This window comes from Nomia melanderi, chromosome 6 (assembly GCF_051020985.1).
Source record: "Nomia melanderi isolate GNS246 chromosome 6, iyNomMela1, whole genome shotgun sequence".
Lineage (NCBI taxonomy): Eukaryota > Metazoa > Arthropoda > Insecta > Hymenoptera > Halictidae > Nomia > Nomia melanderi.
The window spans coordinates 932,957-954,968 of record NC_135004.1 but is presented as its reverse complement, the minus strand read 5'-3'; the positions used below and the strand labels follow the sequence as shown (position 1 = coordinate 954,968).

Here is a 22,012-nt window from a genome sequence, read left to right as displayed (position 1 = left end):
TTGTTAGGAGTATACACATGTATGTACTTCACTGTATCATAAATAGTGAGGATTTTATCGAGAAACTTCAGCGAGTTGGAAACAGATAGATGTGTCTATAGATATAGAATGCATGGAGTAGGTCTGTGCGGATACATAGACCACCGATTCGATTTATTTAATAGAAGTTTTAGTTACCTTCTGACAAAGAAAAAAGGTAGAAATAAATTCTGGCCAACGACAGCAGAGCCGTGGTACTTCCAATGAAAGGTTGTTCCACGTAAAATGAAGTGATAATTTCAAATATTGAAGAAAAACGTTACTGAAAAGGTCACATTTTGAACGTAGAAATCACGATTCACGTAGGCCCGTTAATGTCCAACGTAAATACGGTTGCCGTTTACTAGGCTACGGTCAGCTAGGATTCATTAAAACACCAAGTTAAAATCCAAGTCTGAACCTTTTAAATAATTATACAACCCTCTATCAACTGAATTACGTACCTCATTCAATCAAGGATCCTCAGCTTACTTATCTAGCAATCAAAATGCCGGTCGTCTACAAGGTGACCAATCATCGATTGCCACATAAGTACACAGAGCCTTAATATTCATGACACGGATTCTTACATCATAACGCAAAATTGAAGTGTCCAAATTTAGATCGTCTTAATAATTGTATGGCCCTGGATCAACTAAATTATGCAGGCCATCCAATTAGGAATTCTTTGTCGCCTTAGCAACGGCAACGGCCGTGGTCTACTAAAAGTAGACTAGTCACCCCATAAATTAATCGCCTCAATAATGATACGAGCCTCGATCGACTAAACTAACCAGGCCATAAAATTAAAGCCTCTTTCACCTGGAGCCAGGAGTAGTTGTCGTCTACATTAAGCAATTCCGTTTGATTCAGGCCCCGCTGCATTCAATGCAACCGACTGCCAGGGGGAACCCCCGGGTTCCCAGTCCTGGCTCGTTGCGCCCCTTCACACCACCGGACCTCTCTTCCATACCTCATATGGACGGTACACCACAGCATGGCAGCGGTGTTCGTAGCAATTCCTCATCTGCGAGCGGTCGGGCGAACGAGAGCGGGGCACAAGAGCAGACCGGGCCTTACATCATCGGCAGCCCCATCGATCTGGGGAACATCGACAACGTCGATAACATCAGCCTACGTCTGCCGACCGGACGGAGAAGCACGCGAGAGCACATCGAACTGCAAGAGGCTGCGTCAGCTGAACCGAGTTCCGAAGGTGAGACACCGTCCACGATATTAATCCTGCTACTGTCCTCGGTTCTACGGATTCGAAATGTTATTGAGAAAGTAGGAACAGGGCTACACTCGCGTAGTTACGGAATAGCGATACTTCGATGCACATTATCTCGTAACTAAGGGGATGTCGGAAATGGACTTCCGATTTGTCAGTTGACGATGGATAGGGGATCTTTTTATATCAATAAATCGTGCGAGAAACCTATTATGTCAATATCCTCGGATTTGGTTTACTTGCACGTGTCAAACGAGATCTTGCGAAAACTACAAGGGCCAAGCATGGTCCGTGGTGTATTTGAAACGATGCAACCCTTAGAATGCTTGCATTTGACGCATGACGAGTTTTCAGCGAGGTCTTCTCAAGAATTAGGGATTCAATTGCTCGTTTACTCCCATATTGTAATTCATAAACACTTCGCGATGTACTACTCTGTTGAAAAAGTTCGTAGAATGATTTTCTTAGATTGCAACTTATTTGTAAATGGATGAAACGTGAATGTAAGAGAAGCCGTAAATCTCTTTAGTATGCCCACGTTTGCCTCCGCGGTTTCCTGTTTACAAATAGAAGTTACGCGTATGAAAACAGAGTTGCCAAAGCGGTAGTAAGAAAATGATTCTACGAATTTGTTGAACAGAGTACATAGGGTACTTTCTGAGAGGTATTTGTATACAGACATCAACAAACGGAACAGACCTGTGGGGACGTCTATATCGACATTCAAGCATATTACATAACATTATACACATTCAAGCAGCTAGAGCTGTCTGGCCAATGCCCCGAGTTTAATAGATCCACTAGGACTAAATGAAGACGACCAGAAGGGTATTTTTCCCCCACCACTTTGAGACGTGAAGCTTCGCATCGGATTTGAACCATGTGTAACTGGGGTTATTGCCCATGAGTCAAACCATGATGTAAAGACGATTTGATGGAAAAATATAAACAGTGTACATATAAATGTATAGAGGACCAAGTAGAAATGGAAACGTATTATGTTGTTGTCGTAGTTTTTTTATGATGAGTGCACAAAATGCTGCCGCCTTAATATTTTTTTTATAGTTTTCTTGAACAGGAAAGCATTTCACATAACAGGGTTAATACTTCCTATGGTTGGTGACCGGGGAGTCTATCTTCGGTCGATGAAACCTGAGTAGAGTTGGGATGTAGGATATTAATTCGATTATATGAATCTTCGTAAAAAATGCACCGTACCGGAAGCTTCGCCAGCAATAGTAGGTGGTTACGGAAACTATGGTAGAGCGATCATAGCTGGTCTAACGGTACAACAATGGGTCAATCTATAAACGAATTGTACCGGGGATAGTCAATACCATCAAGATAGAACATTTTCTACTGTCATGGAAATAATAAAAAAAGCTATAAACGTCGATATATATGATCGCGAAATGCAGCACGCGATATTCAAGGTCAGGCATAAAACATTGTATATACCGTTGTTCAGCAGTTAATGCATCCTCGAAATCACATATTTGCATAAACTATTCGACCTGTTACCAATGTTATCTGCACCATTTCTTATCTCTTCAATTAAGTTTGAAATAAATCGCACTTAACACGAGCAGCGTTTAATACACAGACGCTGCCAGTCCTCGACAAAGTTGCCTATTCATACGCTTCTTAATATCAACGCTTATCAACATGGAATTATGAAATTTCCTTTACACAAGTATTAAAACGGGACTCGTTACTTATGTTACCCGGTTTTATCTGATTTGTTCACGTGTCTAATTAGACCGTGACTCTTTATAGTTCTTAAACGTTTCTTGACGTCGATAAGAGTTTACGTCCGTCGTAAATAACGTGATCACAATTCGTCGAATTGAGAATCAGTTAATAGATTCTTAGCTGTTTATCGTCAATATTGGAAATCCGGTTAAATAACCCCCGACTAGTAAACCGACTAAGTGGAGAGATCGTTGGAACTTCATAAGATTTCCCGACGCGCATTGCGAACGCATCAGGACTCCGGTTGTGTCGGTATAGCGTGAGCGGATTGTCCAATAAGATTTGATATCCCTCGTGTGGAGCCACCCCAGCGGAGGTGTCCTTGGCCCATAGTCTACGAGCGTCGAGGTTGTTTATTGACGCAACCTTACCGTCGTCCACGGCCTGATAGTCGCAGTAAGTGCTGGTGGAGGACAGCACGGTGCTGACACCAACTTGTTGCCGGTAGCAGGCGCATGCGTTTTCGGGGTAACACGTGTGCAGGGCTGTCGCATTTCGTCAAAATCCCCTCCACAGTGTTGTACCGAACGCATTTAGCACCCGTGTCATCTTTCATTGTAACCGTACCACGTATCGAGTATATTCGTTTGGTCGTGCCATTTTCACGCCGGCGAACATAACGGCGTTCCATCGTCCGATCGATTCGACGACGATCTTTGGTACCGGCGTACTCGTCGTTGGGTGGATAACTTTTTATTCTTTTCCGTTCGTCTGCTTGACAGCTATACGTCGATTGAATATTTTATCGTGTAAATGGATAGATTCGAAAAGAGCATCGATCAGGCACGATAAATAGAATTTATAAATTATTCGATTGTTCGTAGTGTGCAGGGTCACATATACCACGACAATGTCACTGGTGACCAGTGCCACCTACGGAGCTAGATGCGGAGCATCCGAGCAGTGAATTTGCAGGCGCGATATGATCAAGGAAATTTTTAGCTACGAGAACTTCGACGAGGAAAGCTCGATTTCGGTTGTTCTCGTGCCGTGAACATTGATCCGCAGCGCACTTGCTTTCACGCGTATTTGTGTTTCCGTTAGCCTGTCAGGGGTGTGGCGACATACGCGGAACTTCTTCCGGCACGATGACGCAGATACGTGGTTTGTTTGACCGATCGTTATCTCAGGCGGAAAACTGTGCTATTAATGTATGTTGATCACCGTTTTCACCGGTGAAGTGCTGTGAATATTCGGCCGATGTGTTGACTGACCGTTGTCGAGTTGTTATCAGTGAATCAACGGGGGAACGATTTGATGTCATTTGTAACATGTCAAAACAAAGTCGGTGATTCAGTTCGATCATTACTATTTGATCGATTCCGAGCAAGGCGAGGATGCAACTTGGAGTATAACCGTATGCCTATCCATTTCTTCATGTCATTGTTACTTCATGTTTTTCTTCCATTCGATTCGTTTTAATTGTAGCCTCTTTATATTGGACAGGTTATTGTTGTTGTCTGATTGCTAGATTAATTTTGTCTGATCGTTAGACAACTGATTTCGATAGTGGTAATACAGGAATGTAACTGATAACACGACACCGGAAGTAATTATTACGTGATCGGTGTTTGGAAACAGTGGAATAGAATAGCTGAAATACTTTACGCGAACGCGTATCGCGGAATGACGTGTAATGGTAAGAGATAACTATCCGACATCCACTGGAGCTCGATATTACGCAATTTTTGTTTCCTGTAATATGATCTAATAATGATCCACGGTGTTTGTTACGCCCACTATGTAGCTTGTGTTGATATTGAAATCCACTGACAGCAGGAACGTGTAATGAAACGATAACGTTCGTGTTGTTTTAATACCAGTGACCTCTTCATGACCTTGAGGGAATATTGATTAAAGAAATTGCATTTAAATGGGGAAAGTATGCCTTGACAGTAGTTGGTGATTAATCACCTGAATTGAATTCAACGCTATTATTACCGCTGCCGCAATATTACTTTTGACATTGTTTATATCGAAAATAGCAATAGCAAGTTTTTTTGTTTATACCTCGTAACACATAATAAAAGAATTGTGTCAAGGATACATGAAGGAATACTTACTGTATTAAAACATGTGACGATTACTTTCAATGAGTATTAATAGTTTTCACTGTATCTTTTCGGGACAATGTATGTATATAATTCCCATTGATCACAAGAAAAGTCCTTTCACGGTATCCTCTGAATGTGTAACTTTATAACCTCAAAAATGATATCACGGCTACGTCATTTTAGTAAATTTGTTTCCGTCGTAATTTATGTCTAAATATTGTCTTATAAAAGAATGGATCTGCCGCTATAACCTCCAATCGTTAATTCGCGTTAGTGTGAGTATCAGTATCTCAAACCGTACCATGTTACTGTGTGGGTTTGTACAGTGCTTTCCCCTTATCACTGGTTAAATATGAATCCAATGAACGAAGGGAAGTGATGTGAAAGACATTTCATTTAGCAAACAGCAACATGGATGTAGCGAGTACAAAAGTGATACAATGGGTCAACGAACTCAGATCCCGTATTCACCTTTATTTGCACGCTCAAAATCGTAAGTCTGTGTGCCTTGAGAATATTACATATACGGTCGAGTTAAACACGTGATCCGTGCTTGACCATTGTAGACCAATATCAATTGCATTTATAAAATATTTCCACTTCTATTCTTTAAGACACCGAATTATCCAGAAATTATGTAGAGCACTCAATTGGTTGATATATAAAATAAAATTCGACTATATAATGTTGTATTGCACTGCATGAAATTAAAAAAAAAGTTCGAAATAAATATAAAATAAATATCACATATTATATCGAGATAATATTATGTAAATAAATCATAATCAGAAATTGTGAAAAGTATTAGAATAGTGTAATTAGAACACTTTGTTTCGCAGTTGGTCCAATAAGGGCGGAAAATGGCGGGTCCCAAGGTGACGATCAGCGATCCTCGCATCAACATGACAGCAGTGAGGAGAGGGTGGTTTTTGTTAATGCTCCACATCAACCTGCAAAATATAAAAATAATCGCATTAGTACCGCGAAGTACTCGATTCTTTCATTCGTACCCATGTTCCTTTTTGAACAATTTCGTCGGTATAGTAATTGTTTCTTCCTCTTCATCGCCCTTATGCAGGTATTTTTTTCGAAATGCATCATGTACTTCCTTATTGTATTTACTTTTAAATTTTCTGTCGAATGTTTATATTTTTTTCTAATTCCTATTTAGCAAATACCAGATGTGTCACCAACAGGACGATATACAACTTTGGTTCCATTAATTTTTATTCTTAGTGTGTCTGCATTGAAAGAGATAGTTGAAGATATTGTAGGTATTTTAAATTCTTCTGAATATTTAGATTAATACTGTAACCATAAGTTTTATTTTCTTTATAGAAAAGGCACAGAGCAGATGATGAAATAAATATGCGCGAGGTAGAGGTTTTAAGAGATGGACATTGGCAGTGGATCCAGTGGCGGCGTATTGCTGTTGGAGATGTAGTCAAGGTTGTGCTATATTTCTATTAAATTCCTTGATGCTGTAATTATTAATAATTCATACAGCTTTGTTGGAAACAATTTTTTTAACATGTATAGGTCCGTAACAACAATTTCTTCCCCGCTGACTTAATCTTATTATCATCATCGGAGCCACAGGGTATGTCTTTCATAGAGACTGCCAATTTGGATGGAGAGACAAACTTAAAAATTCGACAAGCCCATCCCGACACTGCCAGTCTCTTAGATACTGCAGAATTAATGAATTTTCATGCAAATATACAATGTGAACCACCAAACAGGCATCTGTATGAATTTAATGGAGTGTTACGGGAAACTAACAAACAGTATGATTATTTTGTATTAATGATTGAAAAATTTTAAACTACATTTAAGTAATATTTGTTTATATTGTTTAGAAGCGTAGGTTTGGGACCTGATCAGGTATTGCTTCGTGGTGCAATGTTAAGAAATACACGTTGGGTGTTTGGTGTAGTAATCTATACTGGTCATGATACAAAACTCATGCAGAATAATACTACAACAGCACCTCTGAAGAGGTCCACTTTAGATCGGATGACCAATACACAAATACTCATGCTGTTCTTTATACTTCTTTTACTGTGCCTTTTATCCGCAATATTTAATGTTGTTTGGACAAAAGCAAATGGTCATGGATTATGGTATTTAGGTTTACAAGGTGATACATTGATTCTGTCCTTTATATTTCTTTCAAATGAAATTTATAAAATTATAAATAATTTTTTTCTTTCAGAGGAACTGACAAGAAATTTTGGTTTTAACCTATTAACCTTTATTATTTTGTTTAATAATTTAATACCAATTTCATTACAAGTAACATTAGAAGTTGTGAGATTCGTTCAAGCCACATTTATTAATATGGATATTGAGATGTATCACGCAGAGACAGATACTCCTGCAATGGCTCGTACGAGTAATCTGAATGAAGAACTTGGTATGGTCAGTTATGTTTTTACTGACAAAACTGGTACACTTACCAAGAATGTAATGGAATTTAAAAGATGTTCAATTGGTGGCAAGGTGTACGAGTAAGTTCTCTGAATTATGTTATCTACTTCATTTGAGCATATTACATTTATTGTCCTAAAAGTGAATATTTTACAGCCTACCCAATCCTTTAAATGGTGATCAAAGTGGTAGTAACATTAATAGTGAATTAGTTAGAGATATTGTTGATGGACGATCAGTGCAAGATCCTTCTCGTCCTGTAGATAAGAAAGTTATAAACCACGCAAAAGTAGTGCATGAGTTTATGATCATGCTTTCCGTGTGTCATACTGTTATTCCAGAAAAGATAGATGATACTGTAATTTACCATGCTGCGTCTCCAGGTAATTAGTTTGAAAACAAGTTCTTCACAAACTAAACTTCTAGAAATTAAAATTATCTTTTTTAATAGATGAACGAGCATTAGTAGACGGAGCACGCAAATTTAATTATGTTTTCGATACTAGAACACCAGCTTATGTGGAAATAATAGCTTTGGGTGAAACACTTCGATATGAAATATTAAATGTGATAGAGTTTACATCAGCTAGGAAAAGAATGTCGGTAATTGTAAAAACACCAGATGGAAAAATCAAACTTTTTTGTAAAGGCGCTGATTCTATTATTTATGAAAGGCTATGTCCAGCACCTGTAGAAAATAGTGACCCTGAACAGGTCAGTCTAGACGACTTTCGAGATGTGACATTGGAGCATTTGGAATTGTTTGCAACAGAGGGATTAAGAACACTTTGTTTTGCTGTTGCCGATATACCTGATAATTTTTATCAAGTAATATACACTTCTCATTATACCTAATTTATATTAAATTAAAAATAATCCTTTCGCATTTTTTTTATAGTGGTGGCGTGAAACCTATCATAATGCAACAATCACTATAGGGAATCGTGAAAAAATGATAGAAAATGCTGCTAATCTAATCGAGACAAAGTTACGGTTATTAGGGGCAACTGCAATTGAGGATCAGTTGCAAGATCAGGTACATAACTCATATGAAATTACGTATTGTTAAAAAGAACATGATACTACATGATTCATTCTGCAGGTACCAGAAACGATACAAGCTCTTTTACAAGCTGATATTAATGTTTGGGTGTTAACTGGAGATAAACAAGAAACTGCTATCAATATTGGATATTCTTGTAAATTAATAACACATGGAATGCCGTTGTATATTATTAATGAACAATCCTTAGATGTAAGGAAAATAATATTCTTACTTTCAATCATGTATGTGATCTGCGAATAATTTTATAATTGAAATTAATTTTTTTAGAAAACAAGAGAGGTGATAATACAGCGTTGTCTGGATTTTGGTATTGATTTAAAATGTCAAAATGAAGTAGCGCTTATTATAGATGGAAATACTTTAGAGCATGCGTTATCCTGTGATATTAGAATGGACTTTCTGGATTTATGTTCTTCTTGCAAAGTTGTTATTTGCTGTAGAGTTTCGCCAATGCAGAAAGCTGAGGTAGATCTTTTAATTTACAAAATATCAAATAATATATGTTTAACTTTATTGTTTTTATAATACGAATCATATATAGGTGGTCGACTTGATTACAAGTAACAAGAAAGCCGTAACTCTTGCAATTGGGGATGGGGCAAATGATGTAGCTATGATTCAGAAAGCCCACATCGGTGTTGGTAAGATTATAACACATTAGTTTCCATCATAAAGAAGGATGGATTATAGAATATTCAATAACTGTTCTTTTATGTCCAGGAATTTCTGGCGTTGAAGGTCTTCAGGCAGCTTGTGCTTCTGACTATTCTATTGCACAGTTTCGTTTTCTGAAACGTCTATTGTTCGTCCACGGTTCATGGAACTATAGTAGGATGTGCAAACTAATATTATATTCATTTTACAAGAATATTTGTCTGTACGTTATTGAATTATGGTTCGCTATTTATTCCGGCTGGTCCGGACAGATCCTTTTTGAAAGGTGGTCTATTGGTCTTTACAATGTTGTAAGTAATATGATGATAAGAAAATCATTATCATTATAGTAGTATGTTATTTGTATGGAAATATTGCTTCGTTTTAGGTGTTTACAGCAGCGCCACCACTAGCTATGGGACTTTTTGATAAAGTATGTTCCGCAGAAACTCATTTAGCTCATCCTGGGTTATATGCTACTAAAAATTCTGGACTGTCATCATTTAATATAAAGGTAATATACATTTTTTGTAATCGAAATTTAATTACTTTGATATCCTTTTTCTATGAAATAACGATATCTTGTCTTTATTTAGGTATTTTGGGTATGGATTGCGAATGCTTTAATACATTCATCTCTGCTCTATTGGTTATCTCTGTTGGCTCTGAAAGAAGGCGTGGTATGGGGAAATGGTAGAGATGGTGGATACATAGTTCTAGGAAACTTTGTATACACTGTAAGTTTTAATATACGTAACACAATTCTTTTTGCACGAAAAATGTTACTGTATTCTATATTGCTCTTGTTAACAGTACGTTGTAGTGACGGTTTGCGGGAAGGCAGGATTGATCATAAACTCTTGGACGTGGGTTACTCATTTAGCAACGTGGGGATCCATTTTACTTTGGTTTTTATTTATTGTTATATATAGGTAAATTTCATATTATATTTTCCTTCTATTTGGTCATATTCAAAATATTGTTAATAATTTCTATTGTTTCAGTAATTTTTGGCCTCCGTTAAATGTGGGTGCCGTAATGCTAGGTAATGACAGGATGTTATTTTCTTCGCCTGTATTTTGGCTGGGGTTGGTACTTATACCGTTAGCAGTATTGCTGTTGGATGTTACTGTTAAAGCGTAAGTATACGTCTTTTTGATATAATTTAACCTAGGAAGTATCGTATAAACCTGTTACATGTTTCATAAACTCAATATGAAATGTATTGTGCCACAGCGTAAAAAATACTGTTTGGAAGTCGGTGACTGCAGCAGCCAGAGAAAACGAGATCAGAAAATCGGACCCAGGGGACATATTTAACAGTCACGACTACAGAAGCTCGTAAGTATTTTAATTTTTATTAAATATTCCTACGTCGAAATACGAATTAAATTACTCATTTAACTCGCGAAACTAGTATCATTAATATCTATACTTCCATGATAGGAAAGTGCCAATTTCTTAAATTAAATTATGCATGCAGAGGCATATCACTATCGGTAGTAATTACTGGCTTACTTGTAACAACTATTCAGTATCTATTAATAACAATCAAATAACAGATTGCAAACCAATAACACATTGCATGAAGTATTGAAAGGAAAATTTTGGAGGAGTCATTCATTACCGTCTAACGTGCATGGCTTATTGGATGTAGTACCTTCAACAACTTATATTTGTTACAAAGGGTATAGCAGAATAAGGGGGTCAAAAGTTCTCTTAGACCGATTTTTCTCGCGAAAGTTTCTTTCGATAACTTATCCATAAAAAAAACATTGTACACCAATTTTCAATTAAAAACTTGCCTCTCGAATGCTTCATTGTGAAACCTACATTTTTCTATTTTTTTTGGAGGGTTTTCCATTTTTCATGCTAAGAATTTAAAGCCGAAAAATCTCAAAATATTCTTAGCCATGAACTGCTTTGTCAAAAATGTCTTCGAACTTTTTTACAATTTTTATTTACCATTAAATAGGGAAAATGAGACAAAAACTGATAATTCAAATTTACCCTATAACAACCCTTCTGCTTGAGATAGATACATAAATGTGAATTCGATGCTGCCAACGTAATAAAAGAAAAGAAAATATTGTATGTATATAATGTTACATATTGTTTCAGTCTTAGTGTATATGTCGTCCATACATTGCATAACTAACAATTTGTTCTGCGGCTCGGTCGGTTACTTCATATTATCAATTAATACTAACAATTAATTATATGATTTATGTTCATCGCATTGAGTGGAATATTAAAAATTGCAACAGGAGGTCGAAGTCGTATTCGAGGAGGCGATGGTTAATTTGGTGTTGGGCCTCGTTCTGGTCGCCGCGAAGACGAAATAAAATCAGAATCTTCCCACTTGCGATCGCGGCGCGTGATTTATGGTTTACCCACCATACAGAGCACGTCTCGTCTGCACCATTCCGAGTTCCATGCTCCTAACAAAAATCCACATATTCCTACTTCAATCAGGATTCCGTAAGCATTCCACGATATTACTCCTCTACCTTTCCCTAACGGTCCACGTTTATTTATTTTCTACGTGTCAATCAGTTTTATACGTGTAGAATTATTATACGTACTACAAACAGCTGTGATCATACCATTTTGTACATATGTTGTACAAATTCTATTATATATTTTTTATAAAAGTCAGACAAAAAAATGTTTTCTTCTCTTCCTACCTATTAGAAATAGAATCAATCTATAAAACGGATTTTCTATTTTTATTCAAGTGCATCCTTTACAATAGCTAGTAGGTAGTTGATTGGATTTAATTTAATGCCTTAGTTGGTTAGCAGTATTCCCAACACATCGTGCACGCTCCTTTCCCTTAGGGTTTACTTAGGATTGTTTTGCGGTGTGAATTACACATCTCATGATTATGTAGTAGTTGTATATACACAGTGATTCAAAGACCGAAAGCTTCTTTAGAAAATACCATGCATATGCTCGTATAAAAACTTTTATTTGCACGTGTATTTAATCTTCTTTTAATCATTATACGTTCATCCGAAATTTTTTCCAATAAGTTTACCCTGCGTGAAACGAAGCGCGAAGAGGTTAATCAATGGTATTGTAAATAGCACGAGCTTCGATCATACCTCGAGAAGAAACTGCCCCCTTTAGTTGACACTGACCAAAATCATCAGTTGGTCTCAAAGTGGTATTGTTTGTTAATGCGGTTTTCTGGTATGTTTTATTCGCGGTATCCCGTGAAGGCCTGTGCATGCCATCGCCGACCTCGCGAGGTGTAAGTATCTCCCAGTAGTACGTAACTCGTACCGCTCCTGTAATTCTACACTTTCAGGTGTTAGCAATACTAGCTAAACCGCATGGTCGTTCAACGTTACGCTTGCGAGGGCACCGCAGTATGTCCATTTATTAACACTTTGTCACACTTGCAAACTTTTAACGCTTGTTTAATCCCATTTTTGTGTCAAGGTGCGCAGAATGTTGGAGTGCGAGAACCGTGACGAATATGTACTCTGAAAAGCAATTCTGTCACTGAACGTTTTGTCAAAACTGTAGCCGGTATCTGAGCTACCACTGCGTAAGCATTCTTGATCTTTATGGATCTTCGAGACTTTTCATACACATGAAAGTCTCTTCAAATCTATTGGAACTGCATTTTAGTATCCTTAATTGAGTCGCTTAGAAGTCAATGCGATTAAGTCCATTTTTTGATACTTTCTGATTTTTGTAAATTTTAATCGGATGAATAATATTCCTTCTAATTGTTAAAGGATTTACTCGTTTCTTTATTTTTTCTAGGTCAAAAAGCCCTTTTTTTAGTTTCTAAATATGTTATATAATAATTTCAGAAGCCAGAACATTAATTATCTTAATTTTTTGTTTTCTGGACTTAACCGCGTTGGCTTTTAAGTGACTTAATTAGAGTATAACACTGTTGAGGGCACTACTTTTCACGGTAAATTTGAAAACCGTTTCAATCGGTAAGTTGAAACATTTGACCTTTAACGAACTCATCTACAGTGTTGACAAAACACCAAGTATCTTTCCAGAAGGAAACAAAATAGTTTATCAACATAACTTGGTGACGGTATATTAATGATATCTGATATTCATCACATTCTAAAGACGTATTAGAATTAAAAAAATCCGCACCGCATTATTATTGACAATTGCACTGCATGCGTCACTATAGACCAGTGGCCATTCGATAGATTATCAAGAGGCGGCAACGCGCGACAATAATTCATCGTTGATTTGACGAAGTCGTCGAGGCGAATTTCATATTAATACGGTTCAGAGTAGCACGCTTCCGTTCCTCGACGTATACGAATTTGAAACTGTTACGGATGAGGACAACCGGTTGGTCAGTCGAGGGTATCTTAAACAATGTTTGAATGCACGGCTTTGCAGATTGACGGAGACGGCTCGGCTACTGAAAAACGTAAAAAGCGTTTTCTCCCGGCGATCGAACGCCGCCTCCAGAGTTAATGTCGAGGTGGAACTATCACGTAAGTTGTTTTGCTTACCCAGCGACGGGCTGGAACCGAAAGAAAACATTAACTGGGATAAACCAAACGACGGGGACCTTCTTCTTCGCAAATCCATCTGCATAAGGATTCTTTGTTTTCTGAGCTCGTCGTGTGGTACCATTTTTCATTGTTTTTGTCACGAACATTGTGGAGAAAAGCACGCGCTTCAATGTTCACGGCTTTCGCCTATTCAAAGTAACAAAAATCTCTTCGACAAGCTAATATTTCTTCACGATAATTGCACACGCACCATTTTATTGTGTGCCCTACGGTGTACATATCCATATATTTACTTCCATAGGTTACACTTTACCATATTCTGTTATTCTAACTTTCCAAAGAACTATTAACAAAGAATACCTTTCCAAGTAGAAACTTCTCGGGTCTGTCAGTAAGAGATATGGGCATAATTTTATTCCAGCATTACTCTGCGAACAATTTACAAATGTTTAATGAAAATTAGATAATAGATTCGAAGATTCGAGGAATTTATTCAATTTATTATTCTGATCAGCAGAGTCTACTCTCAAGTATCCGGTGAAAATAATGACAAAATATGCTAAGATTCTTATTTTTAACTTAATTTTATTTAAAACGCTACATGCATCTATACCTAATTAATACTACATGTTATTTAAACAGTTCTAAAATCTGTGGAATATAAAAAGTCGAATAAAAATTTTGCCCATGTCTGATAGCCTATCCACTAACCGTTCTAACCCGTCTATTACCACCTAACTCTGTAGATTGTGCATGCACGCTGATTATTATATGTTGTGATAACAGAGATTAATCGGTTGCGCTCTTTCTTATTGCACATGCTGCACGAAACAGACGGATTCGCGTTCTCTCAAGAGGAAGGAGGCTCGGTGACGCAGACGGATGTGATCAGAGCTTACGACACAAATCTTCCGAAACCGGGCGGCATGTGATCTTAATGATAACTATAAAGCTACGACTATGTATACTATAAACCACAGGTACCTTTTCTCGAGCCAATCAAAAAGAGAAGAGAGAGAGAGAGAGAGAGAGAGAGAGTGTGTGTGTGTGTGTGTGTGTGTGTGTGTGTGTGTGTGTTTGTGTGTGAGAGAGAGAGAGAGAGAGAGAGAGAGAGAGAGAGAGAGAGAGAATGATAGAAAAAATTAGAAAGGCAAAGAGAAGTGAAACAGAAGACACAAAACGCACGGCAGAAAGGAAGAGAAGCACGTGGAAGCAGCGAAGAAAAGATAGCAGGAGAATTGGTACTTGCCAAGCCCTACGTAACGCCTGTCTATGTTTCACGACTGACTCGGATTTTTCGCCTCGTTCTGAAATGGGAGCAGACGGGTTCTTGATCGACGACAGGCCTCGGAACGTATAGTATTAGCAAGACTATCAGAGAAATGATCCATTCGTTTTTTAAATTTAAATCGCGAACAGAGGAAAAAACGAGGAGGAGAACTCTGTCCTTAGATACTTCTTTTTGATACTCTACGAGAATTTATTGTATTTATGACGCGTAATACACACTTCGGACCTCGTCTACCGAGACCTTATTATATTATAACTCTACTGTTCGTGACAATTGTCGTTGCTGGTTTGTGCATTTTCGGTGCGGTGCATTTCTGAGCGCATTTCACTTTTACTCTTCGAAGTTAGGGGAGCGCTGTAACGCTTTTCCTCGGTTTTCTTTCGTAGCGCGTAGGGAGCCGCACGTTTCAAATCGAACCGCGATTAACGCGTGTTGTACGATATCCTCTTGTCGCACAGGATGTTTCAAAATACGGGATGCAACGCTGTACATGTTATTGGAACTCATTGAGAGAAATGGAACATTCGATGGCGATTACGTATACATACGTATGAAAAATTCATTTAAAGTGTTTGAAACATGCGAGTTTAGGATATAAAGTAACGTCTAGTTTACACGTAGAGGAACTATGGTGATGTTTGGGAACAAAACAGGTTGTACTAATCGTACTCCTTTAACTTTTAAGAAGGCAAATATGGTTCGTTTGACCCTTTATTAGTCCTGGAGGTAACTGTAATTCTTCCATATCTGACGTGACATGACTTGACTTCATTTCTGTGCTGGAGTCTTCCGGGTGTTTGGAAGAAGTAAAGAATTTCTTGGCTGCATTAATTAGTGGCATTAACTCTAAAGGCTGGACTCGTCTTTTCACATTTATTTATCAGATTTTCAGTTTCTTTATTGATTGCCCAGGTCCAATTTCTATAAGTTTCTCTTGATCATGCGGACCGGAACTAAATTACTATCACCAGGGATTCTGATCAACTTAAGGAATTTCATTTGTCGGTGTGGAAGAATTGAGTAATATAATGTTTATGTTAGAATCCTCATTTAACTGTCCTCCCATACACCAGCACGAGAAGATCTTTCCGAACATCTTTTCAAATTTGTCTTGAATGTATTTAAACAATTTTTAACTATTTGGAATAATGACAGTAGTAAAAGATGTAGGAATAGCATAATTCAGGATATAAAGGGTTAATATGTTGGTTCTCCCGTACGAATGAATACCTACTTTCCACGTAGGTTAGGCCTAAATATTATATAGTGACCAGGGGAATGTGTGTGGAATGTCAGCAGGTAAAATGGTCCGATTGTGAAGATTAATCACTTCATTGACTCTTTACGGAAGGTACTAAACTTTTCTATCTGCTATACGACCTGCTGCAATTAGTATTTGTATGTAAATGTAATTTGCCCACATGGCTCGTTTTACTTTCGTCGTAATTACAAGGATTTTCTTATAAAACGAAATTATCTTTGAAATCTCCGATATTTCGACATTGTATCCACTAAGCATTTTCTTTCAATGAATTCCACCAGCTTCTACTCTTCATACCTATACCTTTGAAGCATTCTGTATATTAGCTGAGAGCGAAAGTTCTGTCGGTCTTTGTGCAAAGAAACTAATTTACCGAGTACGTGTTTACATATATATATTTTCTACATAGTTCTATAGCTTTTTTCCTATCTTTCTCTGAACTATTGAATTCGCCTGAGAACAGCTTCAAATTTTACGGTTCATGGAACCGTCGGTAGACTGCTTTAGCAAATTCTCGTCGGCAACGTTCGGTCACTTAGTGATTATACAATTACGTAAATGGAGAAACATTGGTAGGAAGGTTGAATAGTTGACAGAAAGAGACGGAAGAAGTACAAATACAAGCATAATAAATGAAAACACTAATCCCTATATTTTGTTACCTTGAACCCGGCAGAACTATCGTGCGATATTATTCACAACGGGTTCTTCGTGTAATAACTGTAAATAATAGCTGAAGAAAATTCGTCTTTGCGACCGGCGATACGTAAGGCGACCACAGAATCTCACTTTCGATCGACGAACGAAAAACTGGTTCATTCTAAACGCGTACTGAAACAAACAAAAAAACGAGAGAACAAACACACGGGTCGACGTGGTGTACGTAAAAAGGCTGTCGTCGAGCACACGTCGCAACGTAGCCTCTCCCCAGAAAGTAAATAGATTATATTTTTGAGAAGAAAACAAAGTTAACGAAAACTTCAAACGCCCCCGCCGATCGCGATCGGCGATCGTTGATGTAAGTAACTATGTTCAAACGTCGTGCCAGAAAAAGACTGTTTCCCACTTGTTCTACGCTGTTTTCGATTTACCTTCGCTCGTTGTTTCGTTCGTAAATTCCCGTTTCTTTTTTACCGTTGTCTATGATTATACTTTATTACTGTAAATAACGACGAATTGCGTGTTATCTAGTCAGGGGTCCGATATGGATCTTTCCGTTCGAGATTCACTCTTCCGCCCATCACGAACACTCATTTTTAAGTTCACGACTGAATTGAATTTTATCCGAGAAAACAAAAAAAGTGAGAAAGAGAGTGTGTGTGTGTGCGCGTGTGTGTGTGAGAGAGAGAAAAACATGTATATGTGTATGTATAGAAACAATTATATATATATACATTATGTTCGGAATAAAATGATGATGAAGATAACTGCCATATTTCTTTCAGCTAGTTTAATAACAAGATAATAAATATGTGAGTACAAAGCACACGCCGTTCCAGAGTGCGATCGATGTACATATAGTGTACATAAATCTATACATATGTGTGTGTACATATATATATTCTATACATGTCTATATAAATTTATTTAATTTTTACAACTCGTTTTCATATTTTTCTGTTTCATCCTTTTATTGTAGAATATAGTATACCCCTTATCGACGACGGCAAGATCAATGGCGACGACGATTTGTCCGAGGAGTATACGAATCACGTCAAGATATCTGAATATTTGTGTGAAAGGCTGGATTATTAATATTCTGGTAGCAACCAACTAATTAATTATATGAAAACCTACTTTCCCCGTTTCTCCATTAACCGTAATATATTGCCAGCCGTTTTATAATATTTTCTTTCAAGTTATCTTCGATGGTTCTAGCTTGAGACTAATAAAGAAATTCTCTTTGTCCTCCCTGTATCTAGTCTTCAGCAGAAACTCCCTTGTGAACGAGTGTCTTGGGAAATCATATCCTTGAGCTTGTTTCTGACAATCCGCCAGCCAGAATACGACATCGAGGACCCGTTTCATTCTTGGATCCATGTCCCTTAATCTTTCCTGCTCCTTGACGACTGCTCTGCGCTTCAGGATGACATTACGCCAGTGATAAAAGTATTTCCATGCCAAATCCTGTTCTCTGGACATCCACGGTAATTCCTGTTCCTCTTGGACTGTTCCTGGGTCCTTTCTACGTCTCATTCTTGTCAATACTGTAAGAATGCGTTTTCCTACACTTGGTTTCTGTTCTAAACCCTGGTTACATTTTAGATCAGACGAGTTTTTAATTGTGTCCGACGGATTTGCATGGACTGGATGTTGTTGAAATATTCTGTCTTTAGCAGGCAAGAAGTTGTTGTTGCACTCCTGACGACGTCCCGGGTTACTCAAGCCAAGAAGCTTTATTAGAAGATCACCAACGTACGGCATCGATGGTGGATTTCCCTCTGCTTTCATCCAAGCTCGCTGATATGACAGTGCGCAGGGACTTTTGTAAATCTTACAAAGACGCTCCATAGCTTTGTACCTGAAGTATAAATTAGTAGATTTAACTTAGTGTTTTCAAACTATTTTTAATTTAATGTTTATAAGGAAACGTAGGGTAAAATACTTGAAGAAAATAGCATTATACCTGTTAGCATGATGAACACGCAGATAGAACCAGCTATTTCGTAGCCTGTAAATTGGAGGAGCTTGCAGACCGGCCAAAATGGACCTGCACGAATGAAAATTTCCCATGGCAAAACACTTGCTGGCTGCGTTCACGAGTCTCGCGATAATTCTAGATCTCACGCTTAACTTTTTAATCGTAAGAATCTCGCTGGCGACGAGGCAAGCGACTCTGTGACTGAAGGCAATCCATGCCGCCAAATTGGGCGCGTTTCTCGAGCTTCTTTGGAACACTACGATTTCGATTTCCTCCGCGGGGATCCGAGCGAATAGATCACGGTCTACGAGGGTCACCTGCGTGGCCAAAGTGGTACTGTCTATGTCCCAAATGGTAATCCTGAAGTCCATCCTTAGCAATCTCCTTAACTGAACCGTATCATTATTCTCCTGATTCTCATGCTTCTTTTTCCTTTTCGAGGAACCACTCCCAGAAAAGATTCTCTCCAAGAAACTAGGTTTCTCTTCAGCAACGATAATAGAATCTTCCTCGCACTGACACTTTCTTCTTCTAGAAAAGAAGTTCCGCTTCGCTGGTCTTTCCTTTTCTTGTCGATAACTCTTCAGATGATTTAGGTGTCGCCTCAATTCCCTGTCAGAATAAAGTATCTATAATTGTATTTCCATTTATGTCTCGTTCTGGATTAATAGTCTCAGTAAACTGAAAATGATCTAAAACTGAGTTCAATTTTGTGTAATTTTTTTCAATTTAATTATTGTTCGTATACAGTAAATGCACAAACATCTGCAATCTATTTATTGTTACCTGTAAGCAGCAGACGCTGGCCTGGGACGGTACCAGTACTCCGGCGTCCAGAACAGTACCACGCGTCCTTTGACACTGGTTCCAATAGACCCATATCTACCTGACTGCAGAGCAGTATAAGAAATACTAGTGGACAACTGACGCCTTGACACAGGAAGCTTCAGCTCAATATCAACAGGCTGTCGGCGAATAGTAACTAAACTAAACGACCTGCGTCCTTGAAGAAAACTTCGTTCTCCAGGTTGCACGGTCCAGGGTCCAAGAGAATGAAGAAAATGGGCCGCTGTGCAGAGACCGTAGCGTCTAAAGTGTCTGGGATGCTTTGAGGACTTGCAAGAACCTTGCCCCCCATTTTCCCAGACTTTTACAGCGTTCTCCGTCAGACGACAGAATTTCTCTGCGAATCTTCCATCTTCTTTTATTGGATAGCATTCTGTGAGCACCAATCTCGAATCGCATTTCTCTGGTATGCCGAATCCGAATCGCGATATTCTCCCCGTTAAACATTTCTTGAGAATTTTCGCCTCCTCTTCGGGGGTCCGCTTCGGAACATCTTCATCTTCCTCGTACCACACGTTACGTTTCTCTACTACCTTGTCTTCGACGACGATTCTCTGGCAAGGACAACTCGGGCAATTCGTGTAAAACTTTTTCGTGTTACAGTATCTGCGATTGTGGTCTCGGATGAACAATACGTCACAGAGACCGCCATTTTGAGGTTTCTTCTCGAGACAAGAACACGTCGGCCAACTGAAGCTGACCCTGTCGAATTTACACGGCGATAGATCTTTTAATTCGTCCTTCACGTCCTCGAGGCTAGCGCCGGCGTATCGCACGGGAACAGGCGCGTATTCTCCGTTTGTTAATTCATTGAAACCGGGTCCAAGGTAGAGGTCTTTCTGCCGCCATGTTGGTGCGTGGTCGCCTGCTCCTCCGTAATGAGCCCACACTCTATATTTATCAAGGGAAGATATTTATTTAATACAAGGAAATCTGTTTCTTTACATAACTTTCACGTTTGATACATTGAAAACATCTTCATAACATGCAGTACAAAAATTCGCCAAAATTCCGACAAGGTCAAGCATTGAACTTATTCTCAACAAGGCATAGCAATAGAACTTAATGTCGTCACCTGCACAATGTCTTCTTCCCACTTTTCCTAGCTCCCTTGCAAATCTCGATCTCTGACGAAAGCAGATACAGCGTGGTGGTGCTCGACGAACTCGCCGCAGTTGTCTCCGATAGTGAACTCCTGTCCTTTCTTTTTGTACGCAAACTCTCCACTTCTTTGCACCATTTATTCCAAAAGATCCTTCTTTTCTGAATTCCGCCAAGTTCGTAGTAATGTACCCTTCCGTCAACGAATCTGATCGAATGGACATTGATTAGATATAAAAGACAGAGAATTAAATTTTGTAGACACTACCCTTAGGATGGAAGTGAACGAACGCTTTTTTCGAATATTGTTTATACAATAGATAACTATTTGGCGAGGATAGTAAATTATAATGTAAAGAGCATAATTTGAAACGAACCTCTACCTTGCCTTTAATGTATTTCGATGTCGTCTGCTGAACACGCTCAGGGTAACGTATTGCATAGGATACACCGAGATCAACTCGAAACTCTCGATGCTGGGGTCCAGACCACGCGGGCAGAAGTATTCTTTGCCCTTAAATATGTCTGCGGCTATGATCAATTTGGTGGGCGTGAGACCGAGGGATACCTGACGTATCCCTCGACCGTTCCTGCTGGTTTCCGCGAATGGAGATTCCACGAGAATAGTATCTGCGAAATCAGTGTACTCGGAGGCCAGCAGCTTCTGAATCCTCTTGTGTTCCACGTCGCTGTTCCTCGAACGAAAACGAAGAGTCTGCATCGTCGTGCACGACGAACGCATGTCGTACGAATTTCGTTTAAATTAGGGGAACAGAATCGAAATAAGTTAATCATTTACAAGGTTCAAGGTAACTGGAGAATTTTCTAAAAACCCGAGGACCGATTCTAGCAGGTTGTCTGTGCGCGACAGGTTAACGGGTTTTTGAGTCCGTGATTGCGCGTTACGGAATGAATTTAGTTTTTAGTAAACTTTCGATGGTTAGAGGGCACTTGAAATTTTCAGTTGCAATATAATTCAGTTATTTCATTTGGCTTTGAATTCAAATTGATACTTTGGATTCTACTACAATTATACTTTGGTAGATTTGAGGGATGAAACGTAAATCATATGATTAAAAATATAGATCTGTTATTGTGTCCAATTGACTCGTTAGATCATTTTTGTTTTGAAAACCGGATTGATACTGTCCATGATGAA

At 38.5% G+C, this 22,012-nt stretch overlaps 2 protein-coding genes across 21 annotated transcripts in view; one reads left to right on the top strand and one right to left on the bottom strand.

Annotated features, from left to right (window-relative positions):
* ATP8A (ATPase phospholipid transporting 8A1) overlaps positions 1-17,835 on the top strand; it is a 32,125-nt gene extending 14,290 nt beyond the window's left edge. For 4 of the 19 annotated variants that reach the window (XM_076368853.1, XM_076368856.1, XM_076368855.1 and 1 more), the window contains exons 2-21: positions 892-1,234; positions 5,895-6,133; positions 6,227-6,325; positions 6,394-6,504; positions 6,595-6,842; positions 6,915-7,195; positions 7,271-7,565; positions 7,642-7,868; positions 7,937-8,313; positions 8,384-8,521; positions 8,588-8,740; positions 8,819-9,016; positions 9,093-9,192; positions 9,272-9,516; positions 9,594-9,719; positions 9,802-9,942; positions 10,019-10,137; positions 10,210-10,344; positions 10,442-10,546; positions 13,595-14,491. In XM_076368853.1, the coding sequence (XP_076224968.1) occupies positions 907-1,234; positions 5,895-6,133; positions 6,227-6,325; positions 6,394-6,504; positions 6,595-6,842; positions 6,915-7,195; positions 7,271-7,565; positions 7,642-7,868; positions 7,937-8,313; positions 8,384-8,521; positions 8,588-8,740; positions 8,819-9,016; positions 9,093-9,192; positions 9,272-9,516; positions 9,594-9,719; positions 9,802-9,942; positions 10,019-10,137; positions 10,210-10,344; positions 10,442-10,546; positions 13,595-14,063 (4,134 nt within the window). In that variant the 5' untranslated portion in view covers positions 892-906 and the 3' untranslated portion in view covers positions 14,064-14,491. The other 15 variants (XM_076368858.1, XM_076368865.1, XM_076368862.1 and 12 more) reach the window with 15 other exon arrangements.
* Positions 16,895-21,434, bottom strand: LOC116432346 (uncharacterized). 2 transcript variants are annotated; one of them, XR_012998880.1, is made up of 6 exons: positions 21,237-21,434; positions 20,828-21,061; positions 19,693-20,643; positions 18,892-19,518; positions 18,063-18,786; positions 16,895-17,988 (listed from the first exon to the last, which is right to left on the bottom strand). XR_012998880.1 is itself a non-coding variant. In XM_031989047.2 (5 exons), exons 1-5 carry the CDS (start codon positions 21,293-21,295, stop codon positions 18,120-18,122), a joined length of 2,538 nt encoding a protein of 845 aa, XP_031844907.2. In that variant the 5' UTR covers positions 21,296-21,434; the 3' UTR covers positions 16,895-18,119. The 2 variants fall into 2 exon arrangements, 1 of the variants encoding a protein (XP_031844907.2); XM_031989047.2 differs by having other exon boundaries at positions 16,895-18,786.
* Between the last annotated feature and the right edge of the window lie 578 nt (positions 21,435-22,012).